Source organism: Cyclopterus lumpus, chromosome 2 (genome assembly GCF_009769545.1).
Source record: "Cyclopterus lumpus isolate fCycLum1 chromosome 2, fCycLum1.pri, whole genome shotgun sequence".
Lineage (NCBI taxonomy): Eukaryota > Metazoa > Chordata > Actinopteri > Perciformes > Cyclopteridae > Cyclopterus > Cyclopterus lumpus.
In genome coordinates, this window is record NC_046967.1 from 6,630,455 (window position 1) to 6,654,784 (window position 24,330).

The 24,330-nt window shown below is 45.1% G+C and overlaps 5 protein-coding genes across 5 annotated transcripts in view; 2 read left to right on the forward strand and 3 right to left on the reverse strand.

Annotated features, from left to right (window-relative positions):
* Positions 1–2,455: 2,455 nt before the first annotated feature.
* On the reverse strand, positions 2,456–4,453 carry LOC117740358 (gap junction alpha-3 protein-like). Its single transcript, XM_034546718.1, has 4 exons — positions 4,385–4,453; positions 3,668–4,218; positions 2,906–3,317; positions 2,456–2,644 (listed from the first exon to the last, which is right to left on the reverse strand). The coding sequence occupies exons 1-4, from the start codon at positions 4,451–4,453 to the stop codon at positions 2,456–2,458; spliced, it is 1,221 nt and encodes a 406-aa protein (XP_034402609.1).
* A 4,341-nt stretch (positions 4,454–8,794) lies between these two features.
* On the reverse strand, positions 8,795–12,332 carry LOC117745029 (gap junction beta-6 protein-like). The gene is made up of 5 exons (XM_034552991.1): positions 12,251–12,332; positions 11,577–11,748; positions 11,284–11,444; positions 9,098–9,217; positions 8,795–9,005 (listed from the first exon to the last, which is right to left on the reverse strand). Exons 2-5 carry the CDS (start codon positions 11,745–11,747, stop codon positions 8,795–8,797), a joined length of 663 nt encoding a protein of 220 aa, XP_034408882.1. The 5' UTR covers position 11,748; positions 12,251–12,332.
* Positions 12,333–14,234: 1,902 nt separating this feature from the next.
* Positions 14,235–16,396, forward strand: sap18 (Sin3A-associated protein). Its single transcript, XM_034552239.1, has 4 exons — positions 14,235–14,421; positions 15,631–15,740; positions 15,866–15,988; positions 16,092–16,396. The coding sequence occupies exons 1-4, from the start codon at positions 14,350–14,352 to the stop codon at positions 16,246–16,248; spliced, it is 462 nt and encodes a 153-aa protein (XP_034408130.1). The 5' UTR covers positions 14,235–14,349; the 3' UTR covers positions 16,249–16,396.
* Positions 16,397–16,812: 416 nt separating this feature from the next.
* On the forward strand, positions 16,813–19,280 carry rtraf (RNA transcription, translation and transport factor). Its single transcript, XM_034555434.1, has 8 exons — positions 16,813–16,992; positions 17,431–17,555; positions 17,690–17,789; positions 18,036–18,116; positions 18,236–18,324; positions 18,437–18,505; positions 18,598–18,646; positions 18,730–19,280. The coding sequence occupies exons 1-8, from the start codon at positions 16,932–16,934 to the stop codon at positions 18,882–18,884; spliced, it is 729 nt and encodes a 242-aa protein (XP_034411325.1). The 5' UTR covers positions 16,813–16,931; the 3' UTR covers positions 18,885–19,280.
* A 2,034-nt stretch (positions 19,281–21,314) lies between these two features.
* Positions 21,315–24,330, reverse strand: part of nid2a (nidogen 2a (osteonidogen)) — a 35,988-nt gene continuing 32,972 nt past the window's right edge. The window contains exons 42-47 of the mRNA XM_034546730.1: positions 24,109–24,281; positions 23,771–23,900; positions 23,505–23,676; positions 21,756–21,913; positions 21,536–21,659; positions 21,315–21,429 (exon numbers count right to left, since the gene is read on the reverse strand). Of these exons, the coding sequence (XP_034402621.1) occupies positions 21,315–21,429; positions 21,536–21,659; positions 21,756–21,913; positions 23,505–23,676; positions 23,771–23,900; positions 24,109–24,281 (872 nt within the window). The remainder of the gene's footprint in view (positions 21,430–21,535; positions 21,660–21,755; positions 21,914–23,504; positions 23,677–23,770; positions 23,901–24,108; positions 24,282–24,330) is intronic.

Consider the following 24,330-nt stretch of genomic DNA (forward strand, 5'->3'; position numbering starts at 1 on the left):
ATACAATATGCAATAAGCAGTTAAGACGTTAGCCTCTGTGCTAATATTGAGCTACCTTAATTTACATCGGCCATAGCTGTAATACTCCAAACTTTGTATTCACTACTCAGCTGATTCACACTTTCCAAGTTGCCATGAATGCAGATGAGCAAAGTTCCCATTGTATAGATTAATTTAAAAGTCTGACATCTGACTCATGCAGCATGACTATTTTTTTCTTATGAGAATGAACCCTAGACGATGTCACGGGTCATTTACCTGGTGGTAAACAGTTTAACTCGACCTGAGCACGACTACGAAAAACACGGAGACCGTGAGATGTGGCTTGGAAAAAAAAGCTAAAATAAGGAGAATTTGAGTTAAAATTTTTGCTCGCTGTGTTCAAATGCTAATTGAGGCACATGTGATATAAACACTTTTCTAGTATCCTCGTAGTATTATTTCAAGTATAATCAACTCATATTCTGATTAGAGAGAAATGCAAAGAGATACAAATCCCTAACACTGTTTGCCCCAAACCACTCCCCCTTTGTTGACAAGCTCAAAAGGGTGCATTCTTATTCCTGAATAAAAACATTTATAATTTGATTTTAATGAATTAAACTTGCTGGGGAGGGAATTCGTAACCGCCATTTTCTGCTTTTGGTTATTGTTGGCAGGAATTAATGAGAAGAACAGGAAAAGTGAACATTCCTATGTGGGATGTCTGTTAAGAACTGACAGAGAAATAAAAGTTAGCACTTTTTTTTGGTGATCATATTGCTTTCTTTCTTTTTTTCAAAATAAAAATCTACTGTATAACCTACAGCTAGCCTAGAAAAGGAACTGAGAGTCCTCCTATACAGAAGTCCACAGTTCTGTAACACACTGCAAACACAAGCATCAGAAAGAAGCCGTACTGATTCTTTATGCTCTGTTCAAGCTGCAGTGCTACTGTAAAGGTAGTTTAAGCCCTTGATCGTGTATTCTTTTATTAAACTACCTCAAGTCTTCTAACACTGGAGTTTTGCATAAAGTGACCGGTGGGGCCAATGTCAGAAAACAAACGCTAAAGCACTTTGGATTTTCTCGGTAAAAGTTGCCATAAATTTGCAGCTTGACCAGAAACTAACTTTTAAGCTAGTTCTGTATAACATCCTGTGGTGCATATCAATACTATCAATCATGATATATATTTACATATTTATATACTTTATATAGCTTACCCTGATCCAGAGATGTCATTTTGTAAACACTGAAACAAGATGAAGGTCACACACACACACACACACACACACACACACACACACACACACACACACGCACATACACACACTCACACACACAGCCTGTGAAGCCTAAGGACTATGTCTCAGGGTGGGACTGCTTTATCTGTCACTGCATCCCTCTCTTCATTGAAACTACAGACTGGCTGAGTGCCGGACGCGCACACGGACAGACTCAACGCAACGCCATGGACTGTTCAGCTCCATCATCACGTCACAAAGAAAAATTAATTGAAAATAAACCTCTCCTCGGATGTCTCCCGGCAAAGAAATTAAAGATAAATGGAAATAAAAGAATATAGCATTGCTGCCTCAATGCTCCCAAACTTAGTTAGTCCAATCAATAGCATCACAATAACCTTTCCCTATTTGTCTATATATATATATATATATATATATATATATATATATATATATATATATATATATATATATGTGTGTGTGAGTATGTGTACACATTTGTGACTCACTATATACCTATCCTGTCCTTATCCAAAGCAAAGTGAGAGTTTGGCCAGTACAGTCAGTGGTATCTAACCGTGAATTACCATATTTCCAAAGAATTCAAACTATTCCACAAAAGGTCGTATGGCGCCAGAGCCACGAGTTGATTAGCTTAGCATAAACACTGTAGGCACAGGGGAAACAGCGAGCCTTTTTGTATTTTTATTACTTTTTTTGTAAGTTTCAATAGGCTTCCTTCCCCTCCTGTACATATCCATTGGGCTTTATTATTGTATGTCTTTGTAAATGTATTTTTTTCTTTCGTACCAACTCCATTTTATTCCAGTTGGATACGAATGAACATGATGCTTTTAAATGTTGGGAAATGTTGGATGGAGTCGGATCTCCTGTGTGCACGGCCGACTCTCCACTGTTCTTCGAAATGACTCCAGATGTGTTGCGAGGAGATTTCTGCAGCGCCCCTCATATGGGTCTAGGAGCTCACGTCTGGCCAAACTCTTGCTAACCCTACATCTAGTTCATAATGAATTAGATTAAAATAAGCCGCCACCTCCAGCTGAACGTGGTCGTGCTTTGCTCGTCTTCCTCGCAGGAATGTCTTTTGCTGGAGGACATGCGTGCGTGTGGTGCATGTGGGGGAAAAAAAGAATGCTTGTGTAGGTTTCCTGTGTGTACACTGCACGTCTGCATGGTTGTGTAAATGTGTGAGTGTGTGTGTGTTTTAGCTACACCGCCAGGTCGTCGGGGCGAGCTCGGGTGCCACCGCTCTTGCTGGGCCGACTTGGCTTCAGGACTTCTCTCGCGGCGGAAGCAGGAGGCGGATGCATCTCCGCCCTGGTAACCACGGTGAAGTCGTCATGGGGGGCCATAGAAGGTGACGTGTTTTCCTCATCCACCGCCTCATCCACCGCCTCCTCCGGTGCGAGCGGGGAAAGAGGGGTGTGACGAGGAAGCGTAGGAAACGTGGAGTGTTGCTCCCCTTGTGGAAGTGGTGGGGAGGTCTCCACGTGAGGAGAGGAGGAGGCGGAGTAGGGAGGAGAGGGAAGAGGAGGAGGGTAGGAGGAGGAGGAGGAGGAAGAAGAAGAGTTTTTTCCTTCCAGGTTGTGGAGCTCCAGCGCCATGTTGCTCCAGTTCTGCTCCATTGCCATCACCTGCTCGTGGCTCCCGACACTCACTTTCTCACCGTAAAAAGAAGTGGGCAGCGCCTCGAACAGGTAGTCATCTGTGTGGAACAACGGGGCATCCATCTTGAATCTGGCGGGCATAGAGGCGGCATTTAAGGACATCACTGCTGGGGGGGATACAGTCGGAGTGTAGGCTCCTCCCTCTTCTGCCCCAACCCCCACCACGGTCACGTACGCCGGCAAACAGTCCAGCGCTGGCGGAGAGGTCTGCTCAGGGATCGTCTCCGCGTCCCCAGGCTTGTCCCCATTCGGCAGCGGCGACTCACCGCCGGGGGCGAACTCATTGGTGACCCCCTGCTTGACTTTCTTCCAGCCCAGGTGGTAGATCTCCAGCAGGTTGAGGAGCAGGGAGACACAGGCAACCACCAGCATGAAGATGATGAAGATTGTCTTTTCAGTGGGCCTGCAACATCAAACGAACAAAACCACATTCACAAATGCATTAATAGAGAAGGTATCAAGAAAAACCATAACAGAGGAAATGCTACATCATTTTACACACGTAATGCTTGATGTTTTGAATAGGAGGGATATCGAGGGATTGCCTCCACGCAGCTCTCCACATGGCGGCCAGCAGCTAACGTTGCTAACAACACAAACAGTGCAAACAGAGCTAACAGTGTCCACCTGAGGACGCTTCCATGGCAGGTCTAGGACAGCGCTATCAGGGGTAACCACGAAGAGCGGCGGTGGTTAACTCGCCAGTGGGGCACACACACAGGGACACACAAACATAAAGTCCTACAGTCTAACCTGGAGATGAAGCAGTCCACAGTATTGGGGCAGGGCCAGCGGCCACATTTATAGAGCGGCCTCAGGTGGAAGCCGTAGAGGAAGTACTGTCCCAGGATGAAGCCCACCTCAAACAGAGTCTTGAAGATGATGTTGAAGATGTAGGTCCTCAGCAACGCCCCGCGGATGCGGATCTTCCCGTGCTCGTCGCGAATCGGCGGCTTCTCCTTCTTCCCGCCACCTCCTCTCGCTCCGTTGTGATAGAGGGGATCGTGGTCCTCCTGGTGCCTCCCGGCCTTTCTGAGCTCCTCCTCCCTCTCCCGCCTCTTCTCCTCCATGCGGACGATGTGCAGCACATGGCCCAGGTAGATGAGGGTGGGCGTGGAGACAAAGATGATCTGCAGCACCCAGAAGCGGATGTGGGAGATGGGAAAGGCCTCGTCGTAGCAGACGTTCTCGCAACCGGGCTGCTGCGTGTTACAAGTAAAGTCGGACTGCTCGTCGCCCCAAACCTCCTCGGCTGCTGCGCCCAGCACCAAGATGCGGAAGATGAAGAGGACGGTCAGCCAAACCTGGAGGGGAAGGATTCAAAGACGCAGTCAATCCAGATGGAGACAGACAAATGGGAAAAGGTCTCAGCTGCTTTGCTTGGGGGGCCATTCAGGTTTCTAAAGATTGTGTGAGAAGGAGGTAAACTTGATGTCATATCATTTCATATTTATGAAGTTAATCCGTCACCTTTCCAATCACAGTGGAGTGTTCTTGAGCATTCTCCAACAGCCGCCCCAGAAAGCTCCAGTCACCCATGCTTCACTCAATTTTCTAGCCTGGAAAGGGAAACAAGAGTCTGTGATGAAGAATGCTGGAAGCCCCAGTGAAGAGGGGCAGAAGTGAGAGTAGAGCAGGAGTACTGTCTGAGGAAAGAAACAGAGACCAGAGATGCATAGGGAATGAAAACGTCTGTATTTCTCTCATGAAAAGACCAAAACCAATGCGCTAGTTGGCCTCTCAATACTCTGCTCTCTGTTGCCGCACACTGAAGATATATAACGTTTCAAAAATGGGTCACATAAATACTCTTAGTGTCATTTTAACACCTGGACACTTGAGCTTTTTAGCAAATATCTCTCAAACCAAAATAAATTGGAACTATTTTCAGGGTGGACTAATACACATTTGGGGCGCTGAGACTAATTACTGCAGAGAAATATGCTACTAGGCTAAAAAGGCTTTCCAGTAATAGAACAGGGCAGAGGTGACAACAAAAAGTATTAAATAATAAGAAAAGGGACTTACTACAATATTGTTGTATTGTCAGTGACAAATCCATCGACCAGAGATCAGAAGAAAAACTATATCTGGAAAGAAGAGACAAAATCAAATTTATACATCCTTTTCAAACAGAAATCAAAAAAAAAAATCAACATTTACTGTCAAATTTCATACACATGGATTAAATCTCACCACTGTCAGTTCATCGTACGACACTACCAAACCTCACGTACATGGGTTCATGTTCTGTGACTCTCTGCCGACCAAAATGAAGACGTTGCATTAAAACCCGCACCCATTCATGACTCCTAAAATATAGGGAGGACAATATGGTTGTGGGGTTTTTCCGAGGGAGCTCTCGAACAGAACTATAAACTGTATCTGTGCATATGCATCTGTAAAAATTGGTGCATGCAGATGCACATGCGTTTTTTTGTGTGTGTACTAGTGTATGCGTGTGTGCGCACCGCAGAGCTGGCTGGCTGGTGGACAAAGGCCGGCCATCTGTGGGAAGTGAAAGAGTGGATAACAGGTCGTCCCAGTTGAATGCCGGACTCATCACATCCCAGGAATGCTGAGGAGGGCAAATGTTTGCCTGGGATCGACTGATATGTACGCACACACAAAGTTGCGGTCACCACACACTACGCCACTGAAGACTTATTTCATCTCTATAAACTTCTATGTATTATTTTTCCCTCACACAACGTAGATCAGCAGTCTGAGAAAGCCCTGAAAGTCCATAAAGGAAATGTAATGGTCCTAATAAAAAGGTGTATTCTGTCACATTGGACCCTTTATACAATAAACGTTTCAGAATCTACTTTCACAAATTCATACATTTGGCAAAATAGAAGTCCACAAACTTTTCCTTGACTTCTCCGAACTGCACAGCCGAGCGAAGAGGGAATAATACTCTCATTAAATAAACGAATAGACTAAGTACTGTAACTGTCTCCTTATACGCCAATGTAACAGCGTCCGAGTACATGTACATGATGTGTTGACGTGATGAAATACCATCTGTCAAGACAGACAATAGAGAAGCTCCCAGATGGACATTGTCCTGGCCGCCGTGTGCTTTTGATGGATCAGAGGTCTTTGTTCTAAAACAGCCCAAACAGTTAACTCTTGGCCTGCCGCGTGCACCCTGAAAACAGTTTTAAGATAGGCGGACATCGGCAATGTTCACAAGAATAAGCACAATTTTGGATATTTCCTCAACCATAAATATGATAAATCCGTTAGATTAACCAAGGCAAATTTACATATGACCGATGTTGAATCTGCGAGGAGTTATGCTACGGACAGATCCTCAAGTGGGCAAGGAAACAAAGAGCGTGCACATAGTGTGTAAAAGTGCATAAAATGCCTAGAGGTAAATAAAGGTGCATACAGTGTATTTTGGTAACGATGCATAAAGGTGCGCGGGTGCATTGAGTGTCACAGAGGTGACTTAAAGAGTAAATATATAGTCAGTGTAAAAAGTGTGCAATGCCACTAATGTAAATAAAGACGCTGAATATTTGTACAAAAAAATTAATAAAAAGGGAAGTCCATGTTTTGGCTCCCAAGAAATGAACATCCATTGAAAAAAAAGCATCCCAGAATAAACAGAGAGCAGCAGTGTGCTATGATGGACATTGGTTTTAAGTACAGCCTACATATTCAAAATACAGTATCATATAAAAAATAATAAAAAGGACATACGTGTACTATATTCAACACTTCCAGTTTTGATGCAAAGTCGGAATCGTTGACACTTTACCAACCTGTTTGAATAAAGAAAATAACGAGCAAACAGACACTTTAAGAGAATAGGGTGGCTGGTAATGATTATTATATCGTACAACACACCCTATTTTACTGTGCAGGATGTGTTTTTAATGATAAATAGTAATAAGTATCAACTTTTAGACCAGTATCAAGCCTCTGTTATAAAAAAAAAACACCCTACTAATTGATGAAATATTAGCGGCTTCCTGTCTGCCCATCTTTTCCACAGGGAAGTGAACGCAGCACGAGAGGTGCTCATAATCCAGCAGGTGGAAGGATGATAATCCCTCCTCTTCCCTCCCACTGCAGCCACACGCCGCAGCCACAGCTTCCACCCCACCTGCTTACCGCTCTCCTCTAAAACACGGCTCTCTCCCGGCGGCGCGCTCCTTCCCTCGCTTCCTTTCCTCCCTCTCCTTTCTTTTACTCCCGCGGGTGGGCTCCGGGCGAGCGGGAGAGGAGTTGGTGAGATTAGTGGGAGGGAGAGAGACACAGAGACAGAGCGAGAGAGAGAGAGAGAGAGCGAGAGCGAGAGCGAGAGAGAGAGAGGACAAAACGACACGAGGCTAGTCTAGTCCCCCAAAAAAAGGGCGCGTGTGGAACCTGTCTCGCGGAGGCGAAGCGCAGCGGCTGCGTCCCGCGTGGCCAAGGCCACGCGCCACTGTCACACATTGGTGTCCGCGTGCCTGGGGGCGCACGAGGGGGTGGTGTGGGGGCCAAGGTACGCGCTTGTATGCGCAAGTTTGTGTATGTGCAGGTCGGGGCAGGGGGACCAGGCGACTCCATCTCATCACTCACGAGCCAGATGAAATACTCTTTCAAACTAACACTACTACTACTAGTGTACTACTACCAAAACTACTATAAAACACGTAGAATCAAAAGAATTTATCATTGAAGTTTTTTATTTAACTTTTTTTTTTAAATTCTGACTTTCATTACTTCTGTATGTAGGCAGTATAAGTGGCATTGGTAATATAAATACCTCATATTTTGCAGTAGCCTATCTGACGTTAAGTCGTGCAGGAAATATGCAGTAATTGTAAAATACAAATGACAAAACCAAAATCAGCCTAGCATTACAGTTAGCATGTCTTTCAACACTTTACTTCTCCTTAAGTAGGCTATCAAGGGTTTTCGTTGTGAGAAGACCACAAACTATTTCACCATGGTAACGTGGTCTCCTCTTCAACATTCAAACATTCCTGTATACTTTGTGTCAGTGACCTGAGTTGGGGGGGCACCATGGACCAGTCAGTCAAAGGCGATGCAGTCACTGCTGGCAACCGGCAGAGGTCAATACAGGAGATCACTTGATGCAGCTGTTGTACATGTGTTGTATTGTTGCCTCCATTTCTTTCCTTTTTCGTCAAAATAGTTTAAATTATTTTATGTTTAATTCAATTTAATTAGTTAATAAAATAATGATTATTACTGTTGTTAAATCATACTATTTGATGAGCATGCAATTAAGATAGGTACATTAAGTAGGAAATGGTGAGTGCATTTATGTTTAATTAATTTTGTAAGTATTGATTCAGAGTATTGTAGAGTTGTCGTGGATTTTATATATACACTTGCACCTGTAAATAAAGTCAATGTCTTAAATGAATACATACAGAAAGATTTGAAATTAATAAGGTATATTATGAAGAATATTCTGGAGGAATGTATTGTAAATTATGTATTGTAAATATTGTAAGATGATCACTGTTTTATTATTGTAACTGTTGGTTTGTAACTGTTACATTTCAAACATCATAGGTCTCATGGAAAATGTTCACTTCTTGAGTTGTATTTACACATGTTGTGGATCATGTGTACCACTTGTAAATAGTCCGTTTCTAAAGTCTTTTAACTGCATGTGTCGTCCACCTTGTTCCTGCTTCCTCAGGTTGAGACAAGGGACTTCTAGTTTGTCCTGTTCTGCGTCCTCTCTCGGCTGGATTTCCTGCATGTTTTCCTCTCCTTTTGACTACAGAAACTCCTGAAAAGGAAGAAGTTGTGGCTTAAGGACTTTCTGCACTTCAATAACTTCGATAAAGGATGAAAGACCTCAAATTTGAATTAATCACCTGAATGTCTGACTGATTAATACCTCTACCTATTGACAGCCTTAGCAACAAGATATACAAGTTCAGCCATGTTAAGGACCATGCAGATAGAGGAGGTAGTGGCCATGAAGACGGTAAAGATGGTTTTCTCGGTGGGACGGGAGATGAAGCAGTCCACCAGATTAGGACACGGCCACTGGTCACACTGCACCAGCCGTGGCATCTGAAAACCATCGTAGACCACATAGAGGGCATACCTGGAGAGACAAAGACACATACTGTGTGCAGATAGGCAACATGTTATGAATGTACCAACCCAGCAACATGGCAGACATGCAGATCATCGTACATGAAACCTCCTTCAAACAGCAACCGGAACACCAGGCTGCAGGCGTACGTCCACCAGAGGGCACCAGCGATTGGAAGTCTCCTTCTCTTTAGAGTCTCCAGATCTTCCTCCTGGCCTTTGCTGCTGAGGAAACCAGTGCTACCAGAATCCTGTCAAACAACATGATATGACTAAATAAAACTAAACAAGATACAACATACAATGTGTTACAACATGACAAGACAAGATAAAGCAAGACAGAAGATAAAGTGCAGCACGGCAAGATAGAGCATGACGCGACACGACAAGATATGACCTGATAGAGCATGACATGACAAGATAAAATATGACACGATAAAGATAAAGCAATTCAATTCAATTCAGTTTATTTTGTATAGCCCAATATCACAAATTACAAATTTGCCTCAGAGGGCTTTACAATCTGTACACATACGACATCCCTGTCCCAGGACCTCACATCGGATCAGGAAAAACTCCCCAAAAATAACCTTTGACAGGGAAAAAAGGGAAGAAACCTTCAGGAGAGCAACAGAGGAGGATCCCTCTCCCCGGATGGACAGAAGCAATAGATGTCATGTGTACAGAATGAACAGCATTTACAAAGTTACATAAACACATTACATGAATATGACAATGTATATAGCAAGACAGACATAACAAGATAAAGTACAGCACGGCAAGAAAGAGCATGACGCGACAAGATAGAGCACGACGCGACACGACAAGATAGAGCACGACACAACAAGATAGAGCATGACGCGACAAGATAGAGCATGACGCGACACAACAAGATAGAGCACGACACGACAAGATAGAGCACGACGCGACAAGATAGAGCACGACGCGACACAACAAGATAGAGCACGACGCGACAAGATAGAGCACGGCACGACACGACAAGATAGAGCACGACACAACAAGATAGAGCACGACACAACAAGATAGAGCACGACGCGACACAACAAGATAGAGCACGACGCGACAAGATAGAGCACGACACGACAAGATAGAGCACGACACGACAAGATAGAGCACGACACGACAAGATAGAGGACGACACGACAAGATAGAGCACGACACGACAAGATAGAGCACGACACGACAAGATAGAGCACGACACAACAAGATAGAGCATGACGCGACAAGATAGAGCACGACGCGACAAGATAGAGCACGGCACGACACGACAAGATAGAGCACGACACAACAAGATAGAGCACGACACGACACAACAAGATAGAGCACGACGCGACACAACAAGATAGAGCACGACGCGACACAACAAGATAGAGCACGACGCGACAAGATAGAGCACGACGCGACAAGATAGAGCACGACAAGATAGAGCACAACACGACAAGATAGAGCACGACGCGACACAACAAGATAGAGTACGACGCGACAAGATAGAGCACGACAAGATAGAGCACGACAAGATAGAGCACGACGCGACACAACAAGATAGAGCATGACACGACAAGATAGAGCACGACGCGACACAACAAGATAGAGCACGACGCGACAAGATAGAGCACGACGCGACAAGATAGAGCACGACACGACAAGATAGAGCACGACACGACAAGATAGAGCACGACACGACAAGATAGAGCATGACGCGACACAACAAGATAGAGCATGACACGACAAGATAGAGCACGACGCGACAAGATAGAGCACGACGCGACAAGATAGAGCACGACGCGACAAGATAGAGCACGACACGACAAGATAGAGCACGACACGACAAGATAGAGCACGACACGACAAGATAGAGCACGACACGACAAGATAGAGCACGACGCGACACAACAAGATAGAGCACGACACGACAAGATAGAGCACGACACAACAAGATAGAAGCATTTATGCTTTTGCCTATATCCTATTGTATGTAATGATTGACTGAATAAAAACACAAAATACAAGATAAATTGAGACATGACAATACACAGCAAACCATGACAAGATAAGGCAAGCCATGACATGACAAGATAAAAGAGAAAGGATGAGAAAAGACAAGACCAGTGAAGACAAAACAAGACAGGACATTATATGACATGATATTACTTGACATGACAAGATAAAACAAGACACATCACAACCTAAAAAGACATGACGGGACATGGCATAACCTGGCACGCCCCGACAGGACCAGGTTTGTCTGCAGACAAGTGAAACCATACACACACACCTGCAGGAGCCTCTTCTTGTCGCTGTGGTTCCGATAGGCCACATACGTTGCAACGAGGAGCGTTGGCGTGGAGACAAAGACCAGCTGAAGACACCATAGACGGATGTGGGAGACAGGGAAGAACTGATCGTAGCAGACGTTTTCACAGCCGGGCTGAAACACAGAGGCGGACACGCAACAATGAAAATATAACAGTTACTTTATCGATGTTGTAGTCACATCTAAATAACAGGACTATGACTATATGACATGTACACGATGACGCCACTGACCGGGGGGTCCTACCTGTAGTGTGTTACAGGTGAAGTCAGACTGCTCGTCGCCCCAGACGCTCTCAGCAGCGACCACCAGCACCATGACCCGGAAAATAAATAGCACTGAGAGCCAGACTTTACCCAGGCTGGTGGAGTGGCGGCTCGCCCCGACTAACTCAGCGTACAGAGCAGGCCAAGACATCCTGAGGACACAGTCAGAAACATGGGAATGACAGCACAATAATACGATGCCAGTTGCCGGGAGAAGAGCGGAGTTTTGTACCAGGTTTGGCTGGTTTCCTTGTTCTGTACCAGGGGAGGCAGTGGCAACGGATGAAAGCCGAGAGGGGCGACAAAACAAAAGGGAAGTTTGATACAAGAAGAGGATGAAAAGGAATGAAAGTGAGAGGAGGAAGAGCGAAGGGCCGGCGCAAGAATTCATGTGAACTGATGATCCTCTCTGCCCACTGTGGACTGTACTGAACTGAGCCCACTCCTCTAAAGACACACTGAGCACACTGTACCACCCCACACTACTACACTACTATGGTTCTCACTGAGCATCACCAGTCACCCCGAACCATAGATTAATTTATTGATTATTGATGAGAGAAGGTAAAAGCTTTTATTGTCTAAAATTCCTATTCCAAAACCAATCCGTCTTTATGCAATTTATGTAAAGAAAATATAATGTCATGTTCTCACCTTGTGTCTGCAGAGTCAGGTTGTTTGCAGGAAAATATTCCACATGGTCCTTTTCTGCACAAACAAACAGCTCACTGTCCCACCACCTGTGGCATAATGTTAGTCAAATAGAATGTTATCGGGTCTAATATACTGAGCAAAACACAAACCTGGAGCTCCTCCTTCCTTCCCATTAATTAAAAGATTAGCTCCCAGTGTCAAGACAGCTAAAATAATATGAGGTGACTTCCTGTGGGCACTTTCAAAATAAAATCTCACAGTGGCAAACCTGTTGCAAAGGTTTTTGGAGTAGTTTTGTGGAGCACACAAATATGACGAGCAAAGAGAAAGAGTTGTAACAATTTCACCCCAATGCAAAGTCACTGATAATAAACCACTATTGGGAAATACGCTGTTTGTCACTCTAAAATACTAATGGGATTGTTTTTGTGTGATATCCTGAGTTTCAGTCACAAACACGGCTCTCTGTGCGGCTCTGCTCCAAAAAACGCCGGTTCCTACAATTTCCACTTTGCATGTCTTTCAATTGACCTTCGTTAGTCTAGTTAATGGTTTCGGTGAAAAAACAGCCAAGAGAACTCTTTTTACGTTTTCTCCTTTGAAAAGCTCTGCCAGAGCCTCTTGGAAAAGTGTGCGTTTATATATATATATATATATATATATATATATATATATATATATATATGTGTGTGTGTGTCTGTGTGTGTGTGCGTGTGTGCGTGTGTGTGTGTGTGGGATTGGGAATGTAACAGGATACAGGTAGTGACCTTTCAGAGCCAGACCATCACTTGGCAGTGGTCCGCCTGCGGGACAGTGTAGCTCTGTGTGCTGCTAATGACTGTGACCGATGAGCGCTTCCCTCTGTTTGTTGAAGTGTGGGAGCAAAACCAACTTCCCCTTTTTACACTGAGGATGCTCACGAAACTGAGACGGAAACTTTTTGAGGAAGCTGTGACAAGCACATTCAGCTTGAGCTCCAATGTTGGGATAGGTTTGAAGACATAGGTGTCTATCAGTTTTCTATAAATAATGAAGCTAGAGTTGCACACACATTGTAGTTAGTCTCCTCTGCAGTCTGGCCCTGCAGAATGAGCAGCAATGATCTCGAGAGGCAGGAAAACATACTGGGCTGAGACAAGACAGGGCGTCTGTGTTTCTAATGGTCATTATGGGAATTACAGTGGCACTTATTCCTGATGCATATCGATGAATGGGTATCAGTGTCAGGGCCGGACTCAAAGACCCACTGTTTGATCTCTGTCAGGACAGACAGAGAACGGGCAGACGGATCGTTTCAAGCGGGTCAGTGCCATCCATTCTTTGGGGAGGTGGTGCTGGTGGTGCTTGTGGGGGTCACACACAGTGAATGAGTAGGGAGGGAGAGAGAGAGAGAGAGAGAGAGAGAGAGGTGAAACAGAGTTGATTGTTAGATTAGCTTCTGATTAGCTCACCAGCAAGAGAACAGAAGGGGCCAGTGTCAGGATGCGTGCACGCACATACACTGTACTACACTCACATATAAGTTACCCAGAAAGCTACACACACACACACACACACACACACACACACACACACACACACACACAGAGTAATGAAGTAGGGGGAGAGCAGCATGTGACTGTGAGTAACGTAGGTGGACTTGGCGGACTGATCCTGGACCAACCAGAATGAAAGTCTGCAAGACATCCTGATGATTTATGTTACTTCCATATTTTTTTGTTTTTCACTTTTTAGTAACATTAAACAGCTTCACGTGATGTTTCTGTTCTACAATGAGATGTGATGAATGATGTTGATCGTAAAAGGGTATGATTATGTTACAATGCACCGGAAACATTAGGCAAACAACGATACGTACTTGACTTAGGCCTTAACCAAGAACTGTATATCTTTGCCATGTGCACTGCGATGCATAAGACCCTCCGAATCACTAGGGAGCGATAAAGTCGTCGACGGACGACGTCAGCTAAAACGACACCGGAAACGGAAACGACTCCGTTCTCATTCTGTTGCTGCAGCTACGATTAGATATCCGAGCAAGGCGGTTGAAGCTATCGCCGACACCTTCGTGCATTAATCAATTTGTGAAAATAATAACAATGGCCCTTGAATCGCGGATTACGCAGGAAGAAATCAAGAAGGAGCCAGAGAAGCCGATTGACCGAGAGAAGGTACGTTAGCTTGTTTACCGTATGAGCTCGAAGCGAACCGGGCAAGCTAGGTTAGCTCTGGCTGCTACGCTAACACCTCGGAGGCTTTTTGACATACGTTAATTATCTATAAACATTAGACCATAAGTCACCCCGTATTGCAGTTTTATTTTGTTATGTTACGTTATGCGCTGGTCAGAAGTAAGCAAAAAAAAACTTGGCCTCTACTGCGTGCTTTTGCTAACTTGCTAGTGCTAGTCTATGGAGCTATCTTAGCATGAATATTCCTCGTCCACCTAACGTTACATAGAAATACATTTTGTAGTTTAGTTATTAAATTGCTTACTTCGAGGTGTTGATAACATTGTTTGACTCACCACTTCCCGCGCGAAATGGAAAACTGTCAATTAAATATTTCGACAAAACAAAAACAAAAATCACTTTTTAAAAAAAAATGTTTCTGTGTAGACACTCAAAACCTGCTAAATGCAACTTCGACAAGATATAAAAACTAGCGGATTCGTCATTTATCCGATTTAAATAAACATTTTAAATTAAGTGTTAGGTTTTTAATGCCAAGCAATACATTCCTGGTTTTATTTGTAATTTGCCTCAGCTCAGTTGTCCACGCTTCGAGTTTGTGTAGTGGCCCCAATAATTAAAGGGAAACCTCAGTGACTGTCACGAGACACTGGTGGGGTTTAGATGACTGGTCCCTTTCCACAGGTGTTTCTGATAAATTGTTCATTAATTTGTCGACGGACTGAGCTGTCCATTAACTATTCTTTAGTACACTATGTACATGCATTCATGTACTACATACATTAGTAGGCTACTATCACGACTACTAACCAATTCCAACACGCATTGAGTTATTATCCAACTTAACTGTATGTTACCACTCAAAATGTCGCATGCTGTAGATACTCGGTGTGACCAGTAAGGGGCGCCAGACTTTTGTGGCGCCACTACTGTAGCTTTCAAAATAAGACTTTCAAAACACCCAGGTGGGATCCAAGTGTTGTATCCATTTCCATGTTTCTGTTTATTGGCTTCACATCAAGTGCCACCAAAGTTAATTACCTGAAGGAACCAATATTCTATTTTAAGAAAACAAATACAAATCATTCATATTTATTAGATGTCCTGTCAATATTGTCTATTGCCGGCTGTTCTGCATACTCTACTTTTTCTTAATACCCACATGTTTGATGCTTATTTTTGCTGCAGACCTGCCCCCTTCTGCTGCGTGTTTTCACCACCAACAGTGGCCGACACCACAGAGCAGACGAATTTGCCCGTGGTAACGTTCCCTCCAGCGAGCTGCAGATATACACATGGTGAGGCCGCAAACATTTTGTGTTGTCTGTGTCAATCCAGTATTTGCCTGCGTTTTAGGCAGAGTTTATTGAATGAGGGGAAAGCTCCTTGGTCAGGAACTAATTTGTGTGTGTATTTATTTCAGGATGGATGCTACTCTGAAGGAGCTGACCAGCCTGGTGAAGGAAGTGTATCCAGAAGCCAGAAAAAAGGGGACCCACTTCAGCTTTGCCATCGTCTTCCCCGACCCCAGAGGGAAAGTGTACAGGTCAGCATCACACTACAACAGCACTGGTTGGCAGGCCTCTTGCTTATTTTGTGGGGAATTTGTGTGCACTGTATATTGAAACAAGTCCCCCCCACCTTTACAGGTTGAAAGATATCGGCAACACTGTATCCGGCAGGAAGGGCGCGGATGACTCCATGACGTTGCAGTCTCAGCGCTTCCAGATCGGAGACTATCTGGACATAGCTATCACACCACCCAACAGAGCCCCGCCCCTTAACACACGCATGAGGCCCTTCTGAACATAACCGCTGACACGTAAACCGACACACATCAAGCGTATTGGGTTTTTTTCCATTCTTTTTTTTTTCTTCAATTACATCATCTTGGATGTTTTTTGCCTCATTTTATAACATGTGACATGTAATAAAGTTGTAATTTTTTTCCAAAGTTTCTGCCCTTTCTTTGTAACATTATGTGAGATTGTATTTGGAATGTAGTCTTTTTTTTATTTATTCGGTGATATTATTTATTGAGAGAAAACATCTGATTTGGTTACATTCAAGATGGGCCAGAACTTTACATAATGAGTCAGAATTTCTGGTGACATGTCTGTGATGTTTTAAATTATCATGGTTGATATGAAACACAAATTACTTCAGTTCTATATCAAATTGAAGGACGGCTAAAGATAGTTTAAGAAAACATACAAAATAAAATACTTTTTTTCAATACTTGAAGCCAAAAAAAACACCAATATGAATTTAAAATGGGACTGAAATGCCTTTCCAGAAAATATTATTTGCATTTAGTGCTGTTGTACAGTAAGGAGAACTTTTATTTCGATAGTTATAACCGGATGTTGAATGTCCGGCGGCGCATGCGTAGTGCCACATACGGACAGCCAACGAAGCAAACAGCCGATATAGCCGACTGTTAGCTAACGAAAGCTGCCGTTTACACACACTTTAACACATACGGTGCAATGTTTCGTAGAAAGCTGACGGCGCTAGATTATCACAACCCCGGTGGATTCGACTGTACAGGTGAGACGAAACTCGTCCAGGTGTTCACTAACGTGGTTAAGAGTTAAGCGTGGAGCCCGGTGTCCCGTCACTGGAGAACTATTCATTAAACAGCAGATTCAAGCTACTTTTTTGGACACGAGATTAAAAAAACCAACATGTTTATGTGTTTTTAATGCGCCACACTTATTCGGCAGTGTTGTTAAATAGAATGTCAGTGTGTCCATTTTATTTCAACATTTTTAACGTCATATTTTGTGACTTCAAGATGAGCAGTTTAGCTAGAAAACACCACAGAACAAAGTGCATTTGATGTGAACGTGCTAACTCCGACTTCGGGCTCCTTCCTGGGCTGCACACACGTGAACCTCCGGTACTCTCAAGTCACGGTAGCCGGTGACGCTCTGCTGAAGAAGGCTCGCTTTGGTGTGAGTTGACCACTTTGTACTCTCCGCGCAGATGAGACGCAGTACAGGAACTGCGTGGTGTGGCTGGAGGACCAGAAGATCCGGCACTACAAGATCGAGGACCGAGGAAACCTGAGGAACATCCCGAGCTCCGACTGGCCCTCAGCATACCAGAAGGTTGACCCCACTTATTTCTTAGTCTATTGGTAACCTCAGACTTGTAGAACCCCCTCGATTATAAACAAATTAGTAATTGTTGTTGCTCGATTTGCTCGTCCACGATTCAAAGTGTGTTTTCTTCTTGTGTGCAGTACCTGCAGGATCTGAACTGTCCCTTCGGGGTTCAGGAGAAGCAGGAGTCGGTGGACTGGTTACTGGGCCTGGCTGTACGGTATGAATACGGAGACAATGGTGAGTAGTAGTGTGTGTGAGTGTACATGTACTGTAAAGCTGTGAGCAGTGCCCACTACTACGCTGCAATACAACCGATGACCACTAGATGGAGACACTGTAAAAAGAATATGTTTTACAATGATGCTCAGTCAAGTTCATTCTTTCACAGACACTGTTGCAAAGCATGTGGAAGAAAACCCAATATGTTATATTCCTGTGTTCTCCAACACATGACACGCTAATGCACTTGATGTTTGTCCTCAGTGGACAAGTATAAGAACTGCGAGCCGCTGGCCGCCTCCAGCAACAGCGACAAAGCGGTGGACCCTCTCCTCAACCTCGACAGTGAGTAGGGAAACACTTCTCAGCCCGTCCCCGCGCACATTCCTTTTCCTTTTCGGTTTCTGCATCTTTTTTTCAAGGTGAAAGATGATATCGTCCCTTTGTGTTTTTTTTATTTATAGGTAGTTCTCCAGATTTCAAAGCAGGAGTGACGGCTCTGGTCAACATCCTAAAGATCCAACGGCATGACGACTACCTGGTCATGCTCAAGGTGTGCTCACACGCTGTGCATGTGTCTTAAACCTCTTGGCATTATGTAGTTATCTTTATAGGGATTTGTCATACTAACCGGTGAGTGTGTGTTTTCATGTGCTCACGGCCAGGCCATTCGTATTCTGATCCAGGAGAGGCTTTCTCCAGAAGCCATCACCAAAGCCAGCCAGAGCGTAGAGGTGTTGTAACGAATGATATCTAGAGATCTCTCTCTGCGTTACGAGAAAACCTGACATGTGTGTGACGCTGTTTGTGTTGCTGTGTGTCCCAGGGTATCCCGGTAGCTTTAGACAAGCACACCTTGGGCTTCGACACCGGAGGTGAGTGCGGGGCCGGGTCGGGAACCCTTCGGCACGCCGAGTGCACAAACGCGTCCGCTAAAACCTAAAAAGTGTCTCCTCAGATGCCACTCTGAACGAAGCGGCCCAGATCCTGCGCCTGCTGCACATCGAGGAGCTGAGGGAGCTCCAGACCCGGATCAACGAGGCCATCGTGGCCGTCCAAGCCATCATAGCCAACCCAAAGACGGACCACAGGCTGGGCAAAGTCGGCAGATGAGAAGAGTGAGGATGACGAAGGGAGGAGGAAAGGGGGAGGGACTGAACCAGCGGGAGTTTTAATTTGATTTTGTTGGACATTCATGAGTTTGTATTTGTTCTGCATGAGATCAGCCTGATGAGATGTGGGGAGGTTTTTGGTGCAAATGCAAACAGATTTTTGATTTAATTGCATTTCAGCACTCATTTCGGCTGGCAGGTGAAGTTTCGCTCTTCAGACTGAGGTCTTACCTTCCGCTCACAATCTCTCCCTCCACAGAAAAGCTTCTGAAATACTCAAATGGACAGTTATATTTGTATCTTTTGTTTCCAGAGCAAACAGAAGGAATAATGTGTTATTTAGAACCGGTTTACGTTTGACGCTGTGTGGGTGAATCTATAAATGCAGCCGAGCAGATGTGGTCTCCTGTGCTTCTTTTGCGTTCCTCTATGGAGCCTCTTCAAAGCAGCGCCACGACAAGTACCAAATCACATTTTATTGTTATAAATATCACATCTTATAAAAGATTTGAAAAGTAGTAGTAGTTAAATGGTGGATGTGGTACGATCTGACTGGGAGTCCGATTAAACGAGTTCAGTCTCTTAAACAACGGCAATGATTTCCCACCCGGAACATTTTTATGTAATAAACAAAAAAAAAACTTTGGAGAATTCACTTATTTGCGAGAGTTAAATGAAAAACGGTCGCTCCCACTAAAGAAAGCAAGTTACACATTTCCCCCGAAGCACTTTACACTAATCCTTTTGACCTGTTTTTATTTGTGTGTATCCATTCTGATCGCAAAACCACAATGAGAGTGAACGTAAAAGCAGATGTGGCCAGATGAACAGATCTTCAGGTCATTCTTCTTTGGCAGAAAACCAACATTAATTAATTGTTCTGTAGCTTTAAAATCGCTAGAAAAAAAAAAAAAACGCAACACAAAAAACTGGCGTACAAAAATACAGTAGAAAAAAAAATGAGGTATAAAACAAATTTACAAAACATTATTTGGGGGTTATATCTTTACGGTGAGATACTTGGGGTCAGGGTGAGTGGAGGGGTTGTAAATTTGCTCTGAAGGTGGATCTGGCAACAGGAAGTCCTTTTTCTTTCTTTCTGAGGGACCCTGAAGAAGGCACTTTGTTTAAGGCGGTCGCCCCAGAAGTTTAGCACCAAAGGACCCTGCAGCTGCTGGTCTGTCGTCAGTGGCTCCCTGAGACACACAAGCAGACATTTAGAGGACAAAATGTCACGTTTCACTTGGCGTTCCATAGTTTTTTGCGTTCTGTTTACGGCTCCGGCTGGAAATGAGGAGTTTCAGGTCAGATTCTCTCTTCCTGTGTGAATCCACACTGACAGGATGAGAGCTCACGTGTGCTAATGACAGAACAAACAGAGCGTCCGTCCTGAACCAAAGCCCAGCACTTAACCTGAGGACTCTCCCCGTAAAGGCTGTGTGTGTGTGTGTGTGTGTGTGTGTGTGTTCAACAATAACATCCTTTAAGCCTCTCACGACCGGCTCCCAAACCCCCTAACAAGAGTGTTTTAGAGCCGTCATCACAGCCACAATTACGCCGGCTCCTTTGAAGCTGTTATTAAAGCGCGAGGCCTCAGATGAGTGAGAGGTGACGCTCCGCTCGCCGCCGCCGCCGCTCTGACCGGACCACGTGCTGTCGTAAGCGGGCTTTTACGCTCTCCGACGGCGACCATCTGTCAAGGTGCTACTTTAGGGATCATCCTGTGTTTAGAGGGGCGACTTTGTACTTTAAAGGGGTTTTAATACGAAGCCTCCGCGGACGTCGACACATCAAACATGACGCAACGCTTAAAATATAGGTAGCGAGTCAAAGACAGCTGTGTAATCATTGTTCTCCTGTGTTTCACACACGGGAAGCCAGCTGTGTGATGACTGCTTGGTGGGCGCAGGCGAAGAAAGGCAAAAACGTGGGCTTCAGCCAATCACAAAGTCGACCACTATTCATCAATGCAGTCTAAAAATATATTTAGCACTACTTGTATTGTGACCGTATCATCCTTGAGACACGTCTCTTGACAGATAGAAATACTCTGCTTTGAACTGTCTGATTCAAAAGATTTATAAAAAAACATGAAATCTATTTCTCCCTCACAGAAAACCCCTGAATCTATTTGCATATTGTATGAATGTATAATAGTTCAAACTTGCACATCGCTACGTCCTGAAGTGCATTTTTTACACGTTGGCTGTGGCCCCTGAATGCACCCTTTTGTTGACACTAGCGTGCTGCTTTGGTGTAATGTTTATTAATTACATTTCCATAAGACGCCACATCCCTGTGTAGGGTTAACTGTGTGCTTCCTTCAGGGGTTAAGGGGACATCTGGTGGGAGTTGACTGATGCAATGACATCACCGCGCACAAGCTGGTACACCTTGAAGTCAGTGTGTGTGTTGTTACACAGAGCTTGAATTACACGTGACAGTGGGTGGTTGCTATGGCGATGCCGTACAGATGAGAGCGCTGGTCGGGCAGGTACTCGTCAGTGATTTGGCCGCTGTCTTTGCTCACCGCGATCACTCCGTCCCTACGAGACACAGAGGGACACACACTGAGGACTGGGGGGAAGGCGGGATTGGCTCATTGATCGGTGATCAGAAGTAAAACGACAGGGAGGGCAGAAAGGCGGCTACCTCCTCCAGTCAGTGTAGTAGAAGTGGTTCCTGTAGTAGACCATGCTGAACGGGTAGTTGAGGCTGGGGTGGACCACTCTTCGGCCCGAACCGTCTGGGGATACGCACTCTAAGCGCTTTGTACCTGGAGAAAAGAAAGACGTGTATATGAAGTGGCAGTTGGGGGGGGGGGGGGGGGGGGGGGGGGGTGTTATAGGGGGTAAAAGTGACCGGTGTTTACCTGCGTCAGCCCAGCAGACTTGTCCAGAAGAAGAGTCGTACGTGAGAGCGTTCGGCAAACCGATGCCGTCAGACACTACCACCTTGCGGTTCTGTCCGTCCACCGATGCACTCTCGATCTTCGGAGCCTCTCGGTTCCAATCCGTCCAGTACAGAGTACTGGAGAGACAAACGGGTGGGGGGGTTACAGAGAGCGTTATTTGCATCATCCTGGCCAGCGGACAAGTGAACCTATTTTTGCAGCTGCGTGTCCTTTTGCATCCTTTTTTGGAACTCATCGCAGCAATCTGGCTAATTTAATGAGACAAGAGACACACACACACACACACACACACACACACACACATACCTACACGCACACAAGTGGGTATGTAAGGCACAAGGGCACAGGGCTCGAGGGACCATCTGCCTGATGCTGATGAGGTCACAGTCAGGTTACTCTGAGCAACATGACCTCTGACCCCGGGCTCATCTGAATACATCAGGAAGTAGAATAGTCACATTCTTCCCTTTCAAGCAAACTTTCTGAATCAAAATCAAATCGTATTTTATCGTTTGCAACATTTCAAAACTGCGCTCAGCGGGACGATAGCGGCACTCCGGGCGCAGTGTGTGTGTGTGGGCTGCTGATGACGGCCTTTCGTCTGTAGATGATGGTGTGCAGGTGGGCAGTCCGCTGGGAACTACAAGTAATACACACCACATGAGCAATCAACACACATACACACACACACACCATGTGTTTATGAGTCTGTAGTGATGAAGGTACAGGCGAGCAGATGTTGGCGTAGAAGACATTTGTGCACATGCTTTTATAATGTGTGTGCGCTTACTTTTTAATACGTTTCTATCTCTCTGTGTGTGTGTGTGTGTGTGTGTGTGTGAGAAACAGCAACATGTGCATGCTCAGAAAACCCAGAGCACATGCTTCATAATAAGTGTACCCGGTGATTACCTTTAGGACTTGGCTTTTTTTCCAGAACACACACACACACACACACACATACAGAAAATACACTTTTAAACTGTCAAACCGATAATGCGTGGTTTGATGATTTGTGCTTTTGCTGCTATGTTTAATCATTTGTATCGAACACACACACACACACTTGATTATACCATTAGTTGCGATGATGAAAAGCAGATGTTGTTGCTGGAGGGCTGACGAATGACGGCCTCATTGTGTGTGTGTGTGTGTGTGTGTGTGTGTGTGTGAGTGTGAGTGAGAGAGAGAGAGAGAGAAGGCACTGACAGCCTCTTACATGACAGTTATCAGACGTGCGTGACTAACGGGACTCTCCACCCAGTTCCCATCGATTGTCTCCTACTGGTTCAGTCATGTTGGGCGACCAGACTCAACAGGAATCCTTTCCTATGAAATGGCTTTGACTGTAATCTGCACTGTACTCGTGAGTTTGACTCACTGGCCTGACTGTGTGTCTGTCACGGCCGTGCTAGCTGGCTAAAGACCATCTGTGGCCTCTCCTGATAGAAAAACACCACAGAGCTGCATCCCGTTCTCCTCCAGGATGTTGCACTCAGTCGCGAGGAGGTGCGTGGGTCATTGGTTTGTTTCGGAGGAGAAGATTTGTGCCTGTATGCCAACCGGAACCCGAAGCTTTGGAAGTCGAATGCTCGGTTTTGTTTTTCCAAAGGACAGACAGACAGACAGACATACAGACAGACAGACAGACAGACAGACAGACAGACAGACAGACAGATGGCTGGAAGAGGGGCAGAGGGTCCTTACCTGGTGGAAGAGACCACGATGATGGCTCGAGGGTTGACCAGGTCTGTGCCGAACAGCGTCTTCCTCCCACTGCCGTCCAGGTTGGCGCTTTCGATCATGTCCGGGTTTGAGTCAACCCAGAACATCAACCTGCGTTTGACGTCCACCGCCAGACCCTCTGGACTGACCAGATCTACATGGGAGCAGGGAGACCACATGGAGAGTTTTGAGATCATTAAAAACACACACACACACAAATGAAGGAGCACCAGTGTGTGTGTTCTTACTCGTGTTAACGAGTATCTCTGGCTCGGCACCAGCCGCAATTGAAGCCCTGTTGATCGTTCTGGCGGACAGATCCGTCCAATAGACCTGGTTCTCTTTGCAGTCGTAGGCGATACCAACAACGATGGAACCCTGGGCACACATGAACATGAGCATAAACATGATGACATATGTCGACATAATGATGACCTCATCGCATCACAAGATTTCAACTGAAAACATCGCTCTAAACAATCAAACAACCACAGAAATCATCGTTGTGCATGAGAACTAACTAAGAAAATACAGACCAGATGTTAAAGGGGGACACATGTATGGAATATGTCCATTCATCTCTTACATGGAGGGTCAGCAGTGTTTTGGACCGGGTTGCGTCTAGGCTGGTCCCGTTGAGAGGCAACGCTCCTATTTTCTGTCCCTGCGCGTACAGCAGCGTGATCTCAGCATTTGGCGGAGGGGTGACATCTGGGCGGGGCAATGGACGCACGGTGGGCGGGGCCACTGATGGAAGGCCTGGGACAAAATTGGATATGTTCAGAATTCTGTTTCAGCCATGATTGGT

Excerpts from the sequence above, each read along its gene's own strand:
- rtraf (XM_034555434.1), top strand. The coding sequence starts at position 16,932 with ATGTTTCGTAGAAAGCTGACGGCGCTAGATTATCACAACCCCGGTGGA. Across the intron at positions 17,790-18,035 it reads GTATGAATACGGAGACAATG|TGGACAAGTATAAGAACTGC; the intron begins GTGAGTAGTAGT and ends GTTTGTCCTCAG. Across the intron at positions 18,647-18,729 it reads CTTGGGCTTCGACACCGGAG|ATGCCACTCTGAACGAAGCG; the intron begins GTGAGTGCGGGG and ends GTGTCTCCTCAG.
- LOC117745029 (XM_034552991.1), bottom strand. The coding sequence starts at position 11,747 with ATGTCTTGGCCTGCTCTGTACGCTGAGTTAGTCGGGGCGAGCCGCCAC. Across the intron at positions 11,445-11,576 it reads TCACCTGTAACACACTACAG|CCCGGCTGTGAAAACGTCTG; the intron begins GTAGGACCCCCC and ends TCTGTGTTTCAG. Across the intron at positions 9,006-9,097 it reads CTGTTTGAAGGAGGTTTCAT|GTATGCCCTCTATGTGGTCT; the intron begins GTACGATGATCT and ends TTGTCTCTCCAG.
- LOC117740358 (XM_034546718.1), bottom strand. The coding sequence starts at position 4,453 with ATGGGTGACTGGAGCTTTCTGGGGCGGCTGTTGGAGAATGCTCAAGAA. Across the intron at positions 4,219-4,384 it reads ACTCCACTGTGATTGGAAAG|GTTTGGCTGACCGTCCTCTT; the intron begins GTGACGGATTAA and ends CTTCCCCTCCAG. Across the intron at positions 2,645-2,905 it reads CTTCTTTTTACGGTGAGAAA|GAGGCGGTGGATGAGGCGGT; the intron begins GTGAGTGTCGGG and ends CTCGCACCGGAG.
- sap18 (XM_034552239.1), top strand. The coding sequence starts at position 14,350 with ATGGCCCTTGAATCGCGGATTACGCAGGAAGAAATCAAGAAGGAGCCA. Across the intron at positions 15,741-15,865 it reads GAGCTGCAGATATACACATG|GATGGATGCTACTCTGAAGG; the intron begins GTGAGGCCGCAA and ends TATTTATTTCAG. Across the intron at positions 15,989-16,091 it reads CCCAGAGGGAAAGTGTACAG|GTTGAAAGATATCGGCAACA; the intron begins GTCAGCATCACA and ends CCACCTTTACAG.